Raw genomic sequence first — 12,904 nt, forward strand, 5'->3', positions numbered from 1 at the left:
GTCTGGGTCACCTGTATGGGTCTTTATGGGTTAAACGCCTGCATAGATAACCTGATATTTTTAAGACTTATTACTAAAATACAGTGTTTTCATATCGTAACATTTCTATGGTTTCTTATCTTATCTTTTTGCTCTTTAATTCATGTTTTGTATGATATCTTTATGCTCTTTGTGGCAATTTGTGAAAAGGTCTATGTATAAATTTTACTGTCACCACCATCATTAGGAATATCATTGTTTGTTCTCCAACAAAGTCTGCAAATGGCTTTTGGAGTCTATCATCGGTGACAGAGTGACGTGTTAGTCATCATGTACTCGATACCTGACAAGAGAGAAGTGAAGCATTTGTTGTGTGTAACCAATGCTTGGGGTTCTCTACTCTCACATTTGGGATGGTCATCATTTCAGTGATAATGTTTGATCATACAAAGCTTTTCATTCAACTTATTGAGCACACAAACAAATATGAGAGTTGACTTGTCCTCATTTTATTGTAATACTTTAATGTGTTCACTAGGGGGCAGAACAGCACACTAATGTAAATAAAGGAAATCATTGACAAAAATGACAAAAGAGGAAAAAACAAAACATTCCAAAACATTTTTTTTTATGTATTAATTACCTATTTTGCTGTGCAGCTTAAAGTAGTTTCAGTGTCTTAGAATGTCTGCTCAAATCATTTTTGTTTTCAGACAAACAGGTAGATAATACTGTTTATTTTTTTTATTTTGTGAGAAAATTATCAGCCGTAAAATTACATCAGTCCCCTGTTTTGTGTGTTCATTTTATTTCCTTCTCCTACACAATTCACATCTTCTGTTTTGCTGTTATTTTCCCCTCATTACTCCCCAGACCTTTTGTTTTTGCTGTTTTGTCTTTGTTTGTATTCTTCTTGCCATGCCCATTTTGCAGCTCTCTCAGCAGGTTTTTCCCGCACTCAAAATATACATGAGTCTTTGCCACCCTGTCCCCTTTTCTCTATTTGTGTTTCTCACACACATACGCACAAACACACAACATGAACACCGTGACTCTCCACAGGAGAGTTCTGTCATGTTCTGTAGATTGGGTGTCCCAGGGTGATAAACTATTGATACGGAGCTCAGGTAACACACCTGATATCTGGGGAGAGAGCGAGAAAGGAAGGGAGATGGAGAGGGAGGGAGGGAGGGAGGAAGGGAGGGAGGAAGGGGAGGAAAGAGAACAGTAAAAGAAGAGTGAGGGGGCTGAAAAAGAGAGAGTGACACAAAGAGAAAGAGTGTACAGATTTAAAGTGGGAAAGAGACACATGATGAGAGAGAGTGAGCCAGGAGGCAGTTACAAGATAAATGGTGATGAAGCAACGCAAACACTCCACACACAGGCCTTTTTGGATCAGAGGGCTGAGTGGACGCTCTGGCTCAGTGGCCAGTAGCAGCATGGCATATTGTGATGAGTCAGGGCATAGCTGAGGAAATTGGACGGTGAGGGTAGTAAATGTATGGAGGGAAAAGAATAGTGACTGTGTATGTGTGGTGGAAGAGGAGGGCAGTTGCATAAACAAATGGATCACTGTTAGAGTAGAAACACCCATTTGTCTTTAACTATACACGTCGTGGCTCTACTCTTTAGCCCCCACCCCCTTTTCAAATTACTTTAACAATTTATTTTAAGTGTGTGTGTCTTTGTGTGTTTACCGTGTAAACAGACTTGCTTGTTTATGTGACTATCGAGTCCCAGTGTCAGCATGATCACAATGAAGTCACCTGCTAAATTCTTTATCTTTACCCCTTTTCTGCCTGATAAGCATCTGTCCTTCCCTGGCAGTTTGCAGGTAGAGGAGTTAACCCATCCCCCTCTCTTTCCCACAGGTGGGCTGTAACGTCTCAACCGCTTCCACTGCTTCACCGTGTGTTGTAACTTGATTCTTTATTGAAGCGATATCAATAGCAAGAAGGTTTCTATAGCTTAGTCTGGGATTGTTTTTACACCAAAATATGAAACCCACATAAAACTATGCACACAGACAAGGGAGTGGTGCAGATGGTGTGATAATATGGCTCAGCACAATGGTTGCTGTGGACAGCTAATTATCTTGCTGATTATAAAGATGTATTACTATCCATTTTCCCCCAGTATGTTTAGTGGAACTCTACTGAATTTTAACATCATCAGGGATTTTATCTCCCAGGCGGAGTCATCAGTCTCTTAGAGACCAAGGCAAACAAAGACCTGATAGATAAATAGATAGATGACATAAGAGTACTGTGCCAAAGTCATAGTCTTATTTTTGCCCAATTATATATTTTATATATTAGTGTAACCTCCCTTTGCACTTCATATGAATTTAAAATGAACTTTTTATGCAGAAAATATGAGATTTACTGAACTAATCATCTATTGGATGGATGGATGGATGGATGGATGGATGGATGGATGAACGGACAGATGGATAGATGAACTTAAATTCCCATAAGTAACAAATTCTGAATTATTCCGTTAAAAATCAGCAACACGAAATCCGTTTTACTCAATTCTATCTTTTATAGACAGCTGTTTGACTTTTAGACAGATAGACACACAGACAGAAGACTTTTGAGTTTACTTGACATGACATTTGTTTTACATGACAATCCCATTGAGATCAGAAGATCAGAGAAGTGTCTTTTACATATGCAGATTGGTAGCCTTTATACACATGAGTCTTTTACAACATGGTCACTTTGGGTTTAAGACACATTTACATCACCACATAGACTTTCTGGTAGAAGAAAGAGATCTCCAGTCCATATCACAGTGGTGCTTAAATGTTTAGCAGGGACTATTCTGAAGGCAGGACTGTCCAAAAATGTCTTATCTTTAGATTAAAAGTTAAGGACGTTTTTTAACATCAGGTGATTCTTTCGCATTTGTGCAACAGGATTGGAGCAGGTGCAGCATTGTTAGTAGCAACAAGGAAAAGTCGAAATAAATTGGTAACTTTTGCATATTGTGAAGAAAATAATAGTCGGAGATCTATTATGGCGAGAATTTCACTTAAATTTTAAGAATGGCTTTTTTGGAACCTGTATGGTTCAATTTGATGACATAGCTAAAAGAAAAAAAAATCTTGAAAAAAAACCAAAACTTTGTGATGTATTTAGGGTAATATGATCAGAGAAGTGTCTTTTACATATCAAACAATGGCCACATTCTTTACATGCTTTAACCCTTTCATGCATGAAGTATGAGAACTTTAATCAAGATTTTTTTTTTTTTTCCTGAATGTTTTTATTCCTCTTTTGACATTAAAAAAACACAATGCAATTGAAAAAAAAAAAAAAAAAAATCATGAACCTGTTTTTCATGGAGTTGCAAACTATCCACTCAGCTGGACACCATGCGTTTAATTTTTGAAGCAAAGAACATGTAATAACTGATATACTGTGTGAAAACATTTTTAATGCAGCTAATCTGATGTTTTGTCACATTTGAACATACTTTAATACTAGTTATTACTCACTTTAGGGAGATAATATGCAAAAAAAAAACAAAAAAAAACAAAAAAAAAACTGTTAATTACAGTCTAATAACAATATCAAGCAATTTTTTTACACTTAACCCTTTCATGCATAGCGGTCACTACAGTGGACAGTTACTCTACAGCTGTTCTCTTGTATATTCATAGATTTTGTTGTTTTAGTTCCATATCAGCCAACACTGTGGACACTTATGCATCATCTCATAAACTGCAATTCAGACCATTACTGTAACTTTGCTGTTCTTGATAACCTGATCTGCACATGTTTGAGCGTAAATCAAGTGCTTGTTCTTGTTATTAGACTGTAATTAACAGGGTTTTGTTTTTTTTTTTCAACAAAATGATTTCTTTTTTGCATATTATCTCCAGGAAGTGAGTAATGACCTGTATGGTATGGTAAAATGTGAGAAAACATCAGATTAGCTGCATTAAAAATCTTTTTATTTCATAGTTTTCACACACTATATCAGTAAATATGTTTTGGTTTTTTTTTGCTTCAAAAATTAAATGCATTGTGTCCAGCTGAATGGATATTTTTGCAGCTCCATGAAAAATAGGTTCATAAAAAATGTCAATTGCATTTTTTTTTGTAATGCCTAGAGGTATAAAAACACTAAGAAAAAAAAAAAAAAATCTTAATTAAGGCTCTCATAATTCATGCATGAAAGGGTTAAACATGTTAGTGTAGATCAGGTTGATCAAGAACAGCAAATTTACAATTACGGTATGAATTGCAGTGTACGTGATGATGCATAAGTGTCCACTGTGTTAGTTGATATATAACAAAAACAACAAAATTAACCCTTTCATGCATGAATTATGAGAACCTTAATCAAGATTTTTTTCCTGAGTGTTTTTATTCCTCTTAAGGCATGAAAAAAACATAAAAAACAATGTGATTGATTTTTTTTAAATTTTTTAAATTTTTTTTTAAATCAACCTGTTTTTCATGGAGTTACAAAAATGTCCACTCAGCTACACCATGAATTTTAATCTTGAAACAAAGAAACATGTATTTAAAACCCAATATCATAAAGTGATATGAAAACAGTGAAATGAAACCATGTTTAATGCAGCTAATCTGATGTTTTCTCACATTTTAACATATTCTAATACAAGTTATAACTCACTTCATGGAGATAATATGCAAAAAATAAATATTAACACTTGATTTCCACTCCAGAAACAATCGGAACAGCAAAGTTACAATAATGGTATGAATTGCAGTTTATGAGATGATGCATAAGTGCCCACTGTGTTGGTTGATATGGAACTAAAACAACAAAATTAACCATTTCATGCATGAATTATGAGAACCTTAATCAAGATTTTTTCCTGAGTGTTTTTATTCCTTTTAAGGCATGAAAAAAAAAGACAATGTGATTGAATTTTTTTAAATCAACCTGTTTTTCATGGAGTTACAAAAATGTCCACTCAGCTACACCATGAATTTTAATCTTGAAGCAAAGAAACATGTATTTAAAACCCAATATCATAAAGTGATATGAAAACAGTGAAATGAAACCATGTTTAATGCAGCTAATCTGATGTTTTCTCACATTTTAACATATTCGAATACTAGTTATAACTCACTTCATGGAGATAATATGCAAAAAATACATATTAACAATTGATTTCCACTCAAGAAACAATCGAGAACAGCAAAGTTACAATAATGGTATTAAGCACAGTTTATGAGATGATGCATAAGTGTCCACTGTGATGGTTGATATATAACTAAATCAACAAAATTAACCCTTTCATGCTAAATTATGAGAACTTTAATCAAGATTTTTTTCCTGAGTGTTTTTATTCCTCTTAAGGCATGAAAAAAAAAAAAAAACAATGTGATTTTTTTTTTTTTTTTTTTTTTTTAAATCAACCTGTTTTTCATGGAGTTACAAAAATGTCCTCTCAGCTACACCATGAATTTTAATCTTGAAGCAAAGAAACATGTATTTAAAACCCAATATCATAAAGTGATATGAAAACAGTGAAATCGAAACCATGTTTAATGCAGCTAATCTGATGTTTTCTCACATTTTAACATATTCTAATACTAGTTATAACTCACTTCATGGAGATAATATGCAAAAATAAATATAACAATTTGATTTCCACTCAAGAAACAATCGAGAACAGCAAAGTTACAATAATGGTATGAATTGCAGTTTATGAGATTGATGCATAAGTGCCCACTGTGGGTTGATATGGAACTAAAACAACAAAATTAACCATTTCATCATGAATTATGAGAACCTTAATCAAGATTTTTTCCTGAGTGTTTTTTATTCCTTTAAGCCTGAAAAAAAGACAATGTGATTGAATTTTTTTAAATCAACCTGTTTTTTCATGGAGTTACAAAATGTCCCTCAGCTACACCATGAATTTTAATCTTGAAGCAAAGAACATGTATTAAAACCCAATATCATAAAGTGATATGAAAACAGTGAAATGAACCATGTTTAATGCAGCTAATCTGATGTTTTCTCACATTTTAACATATTCTAATAACTAGTTATAACTCACTTCATGGAGATAATATGCAAAAATACATATTAACAATTGATTTCCACTCAGAAACAATCGGAACAGCAAAGTTACAATAATGGTATTAAGCACAGTTTATGAGATGATGCATAAGTGTCCACTGTGTTAGTTGATATATAACTAAATCAACAAAATTAACCCTTTCATACCTGAATTATGAGAACCTTAATCAAGATTTTTTTCCCTGAGGTGTTTTTATTCCTCTTAAGGCATGAAAAAAAAACAATGTTATTGATTTTTTTTTTTTTTTAATCAACCTGTTTGTCATGGAGTTACAAAAATGTCCACTTAGCTACACCATGAATTTTAATCTTGAAGCAAAGAAACATGTATTTAAAACCCAATATCATAAAGTGATATGAAAACAGTGAAATGAAACATGTTTAATGCAGCTAATCTGATGTTTTCTCACATTTTAACATATTCGAATACTAGTTATAACTCACTTCATGGAGATAATATGCAAAAAATAAAATATTAACAATTGATTTCCACTCAAGAAACAATCGAGAACAGCAAAGTTACAATAATAGTATTAATCGCAGTTTATGAGATGATGCATAAGTGTCCACTGTGGTGGTTGATATATAACTAAATCAACAAATTAACCCTTTCATGCATGAATTATGAGAACCTTAATCAAGATTTTTTTCCTGAGTGTTTTATTCTTTAAGGCATGAAAAAAAAAGACAACTGTGATTGAATTTTTTAAAAAATCAACCGTTTTTCATGGAGTTACAAAATGTCCACTTAGCTACACCCAGAATTTTAAATCTTGAAGCAAAGAAACATGTATTTAAAACCCAATATCATAAAGTGATATGAAAACAGTGAACTGAAACATGGTTTAATGGCAGCTAATTCTGATGTTTTTCTCACATGTTACACTATTTCTAATATAGTTATAACTCACTTCATGGAGATAATATGCAAAAAATAACTATTAACAATTGATTTCCACTCAAGAAACAATCGAGAACAGCAAAGTTACATAATAGTATTAATCGCAGTTATGAGATGCTGCATAAGTGTCCACTGTGGTGGTTGATATATAACTAAATCAACAAAATTAACCCTTTCATGCATGAATTATGAGAACCTTAATCAAGATTTGTTTTCCTGAGTGTTTTTATTCCTCCTAAGGCATGAAAAAAAAGACAATGTGATTGAATTTTTTTTAAAAATCACCCTGTTTTCTCATGGAGTTACAAAAATGTCCACCTTAGCTACACCCATGAATTTTAATCTTGAAGCAAAGAAACATGTATTTAAAACCACTATCCTAAAGGATATGAAAACAGTGAAATGAAACCATGTTTAATGCAGCTAATCTGATGTTTTCTCACATTTTAACATTTCGAATACTAGTATAACTCACTTCATGGAGATAATATGCAAAAAATAAATATAACAATTGATTTCCACTCAGAAACAATCAAGAACAGCAAAGTTACAATAATGGTATTAATTGCAGTTTACTGAGATGATGCATAAGTGTCCACTGTGATGGTTTTGATATGGAACTAAAACAACAAAACCCATTGAATACAAGAGTCAAGCTGTAGAGGAACTGTCCACTGTAGTGACCACTATCAGCAATGAAAGGGTTCATGAATATAGAAAAGAACAGCTGTAGAATAACTGTCCACTATGCATGAAAGGGTTTTAAATAGGATACAATTGTTAATTCAAATGCACTCTTCTCTCTCCTCCTGTATAACTCTGTGCCCATGGCTAAACTTTGTCCTCTTGCTGACAGTATAAACACACAGATAGTCACCTGCTACTGAAGCAAATTACCTGCATGGGCCGATACTCCCCACCCTTATTGAGCTTTACTCAACCAACCACCAACCCCCTCCACCCTCACCCTCCCCCTCCCCCTCCTCCTCCTCCTTCGCCACTCCCTTACTTTCCATCTTGCAACAGCGTTAGTCCCGCCTCCACCCTCCCTGTTGAAAGGGACTGTAGGTTCAGGTTCTCTCTGGTTCTCCTTCGATACCAGGGACCCATTAACCCACTTAGAGGCGTGATCAAAGTGGTTGCCCACTATTTTTTTTTTTTTTTTAAATTGTTGTATCTCCCTAACATTCAGACCAGGAGAATTTGGAGAGTACTGCAGTTCTTTTCATCCATCTCCCACTGAGCAACATTCAAGTAACAAGGTAAGGCAACACAGGCGACCCTAAAGGCGTCTGACTCGCAAACAGGTGGACGCAGCTTGGTTTCCTTCACAAAACTCCTCTTTCTTTTTCTTTTTATCGTCTATATTTTATAAGAGCTTATCGACACAGAAAACAGCAGCTGGTAACTCTCTTGGTAATTTGTTCTTTGAATTCTAGACGCTCAGGTGTGACAGTCGAGACATTCAGAGACACAGGTGTAAGGCAGGTCGCCGTGCTGCGTTCCGGTCCCTAGCGAAAATGTCACGATGGGCCGTCGTGTCCTGTTACTAATACTATTAATTTGAATGGCCTTGTTTGTGAGCTTTGAACACGGTGCACTGATCATATTACACTAAATACATCACTAAGTTTTTTTGTTTTCTAAGCTTTTTTTTTGTTTTTTAAACTATGTCATCAAATTAAACCATACAGGTTCCAAAAAAGCCACACTTAAAACTTAAGTGAAATTTTTCGCCATGATAAGATCTCCGACTACTATTTTCTTCACAATATGCAAAAGTTACCAATTTATTTCGACTTTTTCCTTGTTGCTACTAACAATGCTGCACCTGCTCCAATCCTGTTGCACCAACTGATGTTAAAAAACCTCCTTAACTTTTAATCTAAAGATAAGACATTTTTGGACAGTCCTGCCTTCAGAATAGTCCCTACTAAACATTTAAGCATAACTGTGATATGGACTGGAGCTCTCGGTCTTCTACCAGAAAGTCTATGTGGTGATGTAAATGTGTCTTAACCCAAAGTGACCATATTATACAAGACTCGTGTATAAAAGCTACCAATCTGCATTTTATACAGGGAATGCATTATGAATAAGTGTATTTGAAGCTTTTGTATGACTAAATGCTTTTTTTTAATTTATTTTTTTTATTAAGCACTCCATTACTTTACTTTTGTTATACTTTTTTTTTTTTGTTTTGTTTGTTTTTCACTCTGTATTCCCATTGGACTACATCAACATGCTGTCGTGAAACTAATGGCAATCGTGCTGTTTTATTCTGAACGTATACTTTATTGGTGAAACAGCTATTAACTAGCCTACTAAATAAGGCTGAGCCAGTCGACTTGTTCTTGTTGATGGATGTGGATGGCACACATGACACAAGGTTATGACAGTGACAAAAGAATACAATTTTCTTGAACAAAACGATGTATTGTATTTGAGGAGTTGCACACAGAAGCAGAAATTGACAAGTGGTAACGTAGCTGAGAGGCAATGACTAGCAGATTTAAGGCCTTCTAGGCCTTTCTGCCATCAACATCTAGTGGTTATAATACTTGCACAATGAATAAAATAAGTGGAGCTATGACTGGTTTTTAAAAGCATTGAAGAGTGTTTCCTGTCAGGGCTTGTCCTATATCAAACATACCTGTTCAGCTGATGAAGCCTCTGGAGATAAGGGTACTGTATAGAGGCCATGTTATCATTATAAACAGCTTTTGTGTGCCTCAGCATGGGAAATAAAAGGTTTGGCCACTTTTCTGTCTGTTTTCCACCCAAATTCAGCGTCAAAATCCTCTAGGCTTTAACTATACTACTCTAGCTAAAAGCACTACATTTTATCATAGATTAAGAGGGCAAAGTATGGTGTTTAGATTTAACAGTGATAGCGTTGCCTTTCTGTACACTTTGAGCTCTGTCCATTGAGTACACAGAGTATTTTTGTGTAACGTGTAAATGTTGACGTACATGGCACGTAAGACTTGATTATCAAAGTTAATTTTGTGATTTGACAAAAGTTATAAATCCATCTCTACACATTCAGCAGGGCATAGCTTACCTGAGAGTGAACTTGTAGTTGGGGGGAGCTGTGTGTTTATACATGTGTTAATGTTCTATTTCATGTGAATGCAGTGCATTTCATAACTTAGTCTAACTAGTCTTAGTCTTCAGGAGAACCCAGTTGAATTCCTTGGTAGCAAACAGACATGAGATCAATTATCCCCCTCTATTGAAGATGTGTGTCAAAATAAACATCTTGGATGAACTTGTGTTTGGACTCAGTATATATTCTTGGAAGTCACATCTCCCCTTTCATAGGGTGCAGTGAGCTAATGAACCCTACTGTGAAAGCTCGCAAGGCTGCCCCTCTGCTGTGCTGAATCAAGAAACAAGTTAGTTAAATCATGCTATTAGAGAGTGGTAATCACTGAATAATTACCATTTTAGGACATGGAAAGCATGCTATTTGTTCTGTAACACTGAACCCGCAATTATTAAAATTTGCAGTAAAACGCAAGATTAAAAGTCCAAAATGACCTGTTATATAAGAAATATGGATTTTCTGCCATTTGATTAGATTTCTTTTTTTAAGCTAAAGGGATAGTTGGCTAGAAGACACCTAATTCTCTTCATTTTCTTGAATTGTGTGTTTACAGTTTGGATACACATTAGGACAAGCAGAGTGGAAGCTGAGTTCAAAGTATAAACAATAAATGGAGGATGTAACTGCCAATGATATAGTGATAAAATTATTTTTACACTATCGCTGATTTAACATCCAGATATCCACACATGCCTCACACATTCCTACTTAGTTGGATTACAGATATGATGAATCAGGAATCTGTAAAGCCGTCAACATGTGAATCACTATCGTAATATTCAGTATTTTATTTCCACTTCATCTTTCAGCTCCACCCATCATTTCTTATCCTTTAATTCTCTTAATTCCAATAATTTTCTCAGCCCTCCCTGTGTGCAGGGTAACCAGACTCCATTGTTAGTAACTTTAGTCATGATGCTTTACAGTTCTCAGTAGACAGTGGCTGGTTTCTATAGTTACAGTCAACAGTCTGGGCTCAGAAGTGTTTGTAATGATATCCTCAGGACAATGCTAAACAAAATGGTGTCCACCTTGAGTCCTCGTATAGGCCCCAGCTGTTTGTGGGAAGAAAAACATATTGTTTAGAAGCAGGTGGTTGATATAGTATGTAATCCTGTTGAGATGCTATCAGTAGATGTCAGCAGTAGCAATATGGGCCATGCCATTCGATATGGATTCTGACGTAAGGGTGATGACATCAAGAGACATTACTCATATGAAGATAAAACTCAGGTTGTAAATGCAAATGTTACAGTATCTTGTGTTGCTGACAGGAGAAATAACAGGTTTTTAGGTGCTTGAACGCATTTAAGCCTAAGGCTGGATGGATCGCTGCTCTGTCAGTCCTCCACCTTATACATATTCACACACATTTCACCTTCAGGCACTTTACACAAATCATGTAGATTGTGAACCATAAAGATTCAAGTAGTCAGGTTAACACTGACTCTAGCACTCATTTCATTTTTCATTTACAGGATGAAATGACATAGCGCAGCCCAGTGTATGGTCAGAGGATGGAAAGACTATGCTAATGCACATGTAAAGGATGTGTCCCATGTTCACACATAGGTGCTCATATACCACTTTATTTGGGTTTTTCCTGAAGTTTTTACAAATGTGCACAGTGGTACAATGTAATGGATATGATATATTTAATATATGGCCTTTGTTAAGAAATCTGTATTGTCTTCAATGCTTCAAACACAGTGCAGATTGTTCAGTAATTTTCTTTGCATGTCTTAATGATAACATCTTTGGGATTTGGCACGCTTTTATCGAATGACAAATTGACAAAGTATTGCCAAAGATATGGATAGTTTAATTGATAATGACAGTGGCTGTTATTTGCAACTAACCAGCATGAATTGTTCACTAGCAAAACAAAAAAGGTTAGTGTGAGAATTATTCCCCTGTGTCAGTTTTTCAGGTTAACTGACACATTAATTGATTATTATTGCAAGACATAGTGTATTAATGTTGTATCATTCCACATTTTCATCTGGAGGTCAGCACATTCCTGTAGGAGTAATGTGTTCTGAAAAGAGGTATCCAGTGTTAATGATTAATCTTTGATCTGTGATTAAAGTGTAGGCATATAGAGCTGAGGCTTTATGACATGGTTCCATTATAATGGTTCATTGTGTTTTTGTTGTGAATAGAGTGACTGGAGGTTTAGAATGACGTTGGTGCTGCCCACACTATGTCAGTGATGGCTTTGCACAGGCTGAGGAGAGGTCAAGGGGTAGAATTGAAATATGGAGAAAGAAAGGCAAAGATTAAATAGAGGAGGTAAACTTTTAAGAAGGAACTAGAAGCACTCGGAGAGCGCAGACCTCCGCAAGGCTGATCAGTGGGCCCCCCCACCCCCGATCACACCAAAATTTAATCATTTCTTCCTTATCCCATTTCCAACAAACCCTGAAAATTTCATCTAAATCTGTCCATAACTTTTTGAGTTATGTTGCACACTAACGGACAGACAACAACAAACAAACAAACAAACCCTGGCAAAAAATAACCTCCTTGGCGGAGGTAAAAATGAGAACAAACAGAAGCATTTTATGTGCACAAAACAAGACTCTTAATGTAGTGTGAAGTGTGAAGATACTGTGTGTGCTTTGTCCTTGAAGACATCCTCCCCAGTGTATTTAAACCGGTGAACTCAATGTTAGGTCACACAGGATGTATCCCCTAACATATGTCTTGTTCACAGTCTTTATCGAACCTTGGTAATGTTCTTTCACTCACATATATCAAACATGAATTTACAGTGTATTTGTTCTATGTAGCTTGGTAACATTACTCCTGTTTTTATAATTTCAGCCATGGTCCTACTCTCA

General features: G+C 35.2%; 1 protein-coding gene across 2 annotated transcripts in view; it reads left to right on the forward strand.

Annotated features, from left to right (window-relative positions):
• Nucleotides 1-12,904, forward strand: part of LOC115422391 (2-hydroxyacylsphingosine 1-beta-galactosyltransferase-like) — a 28,394-nt gene that overhangs the window by 8,053 nt on the left and 7,437 nt on the right. Inside the window, exons 1-2 of one of the 2 annotated variants that reach the window (XM_030138711.1) lie at nt 8,182-8,214; nt 12,888-12,904. The exon at nt 12,888-12,904 is cut by the window's right edge and continues 816 nt beyond it. In XM_030138711.1, the coding sequence (XP_029994571.1) occupies nt 12,890-12,904 (15 nt within the window). In that variant the 5' untranslated portion in view covers nt 8,182-8,214; nt 12,888-12,889. Of the gene's footprint in view, nt 1-8,181; nt 8,215-12,887 lie in introns of those variants that run through there. The other variant, XM_030138720.1, reaches the window with a different exon arrangement.

The sequence above is a fragment of the Sphaeramia orbicularis genome, chromosome 1, assembly GCF_902148855.1.
Source record: "Sphaeramia orbicularis chromosome 1, fSphaOr1.1, whole genome shotgun sequence".
Taxonomy (NCBI): Eukaryota; Metazoa; Chordata; class Actinopteri; order Kurtiformes; family Apogonidae; genus Sphaeramia; species Sphaeramia orbicularis.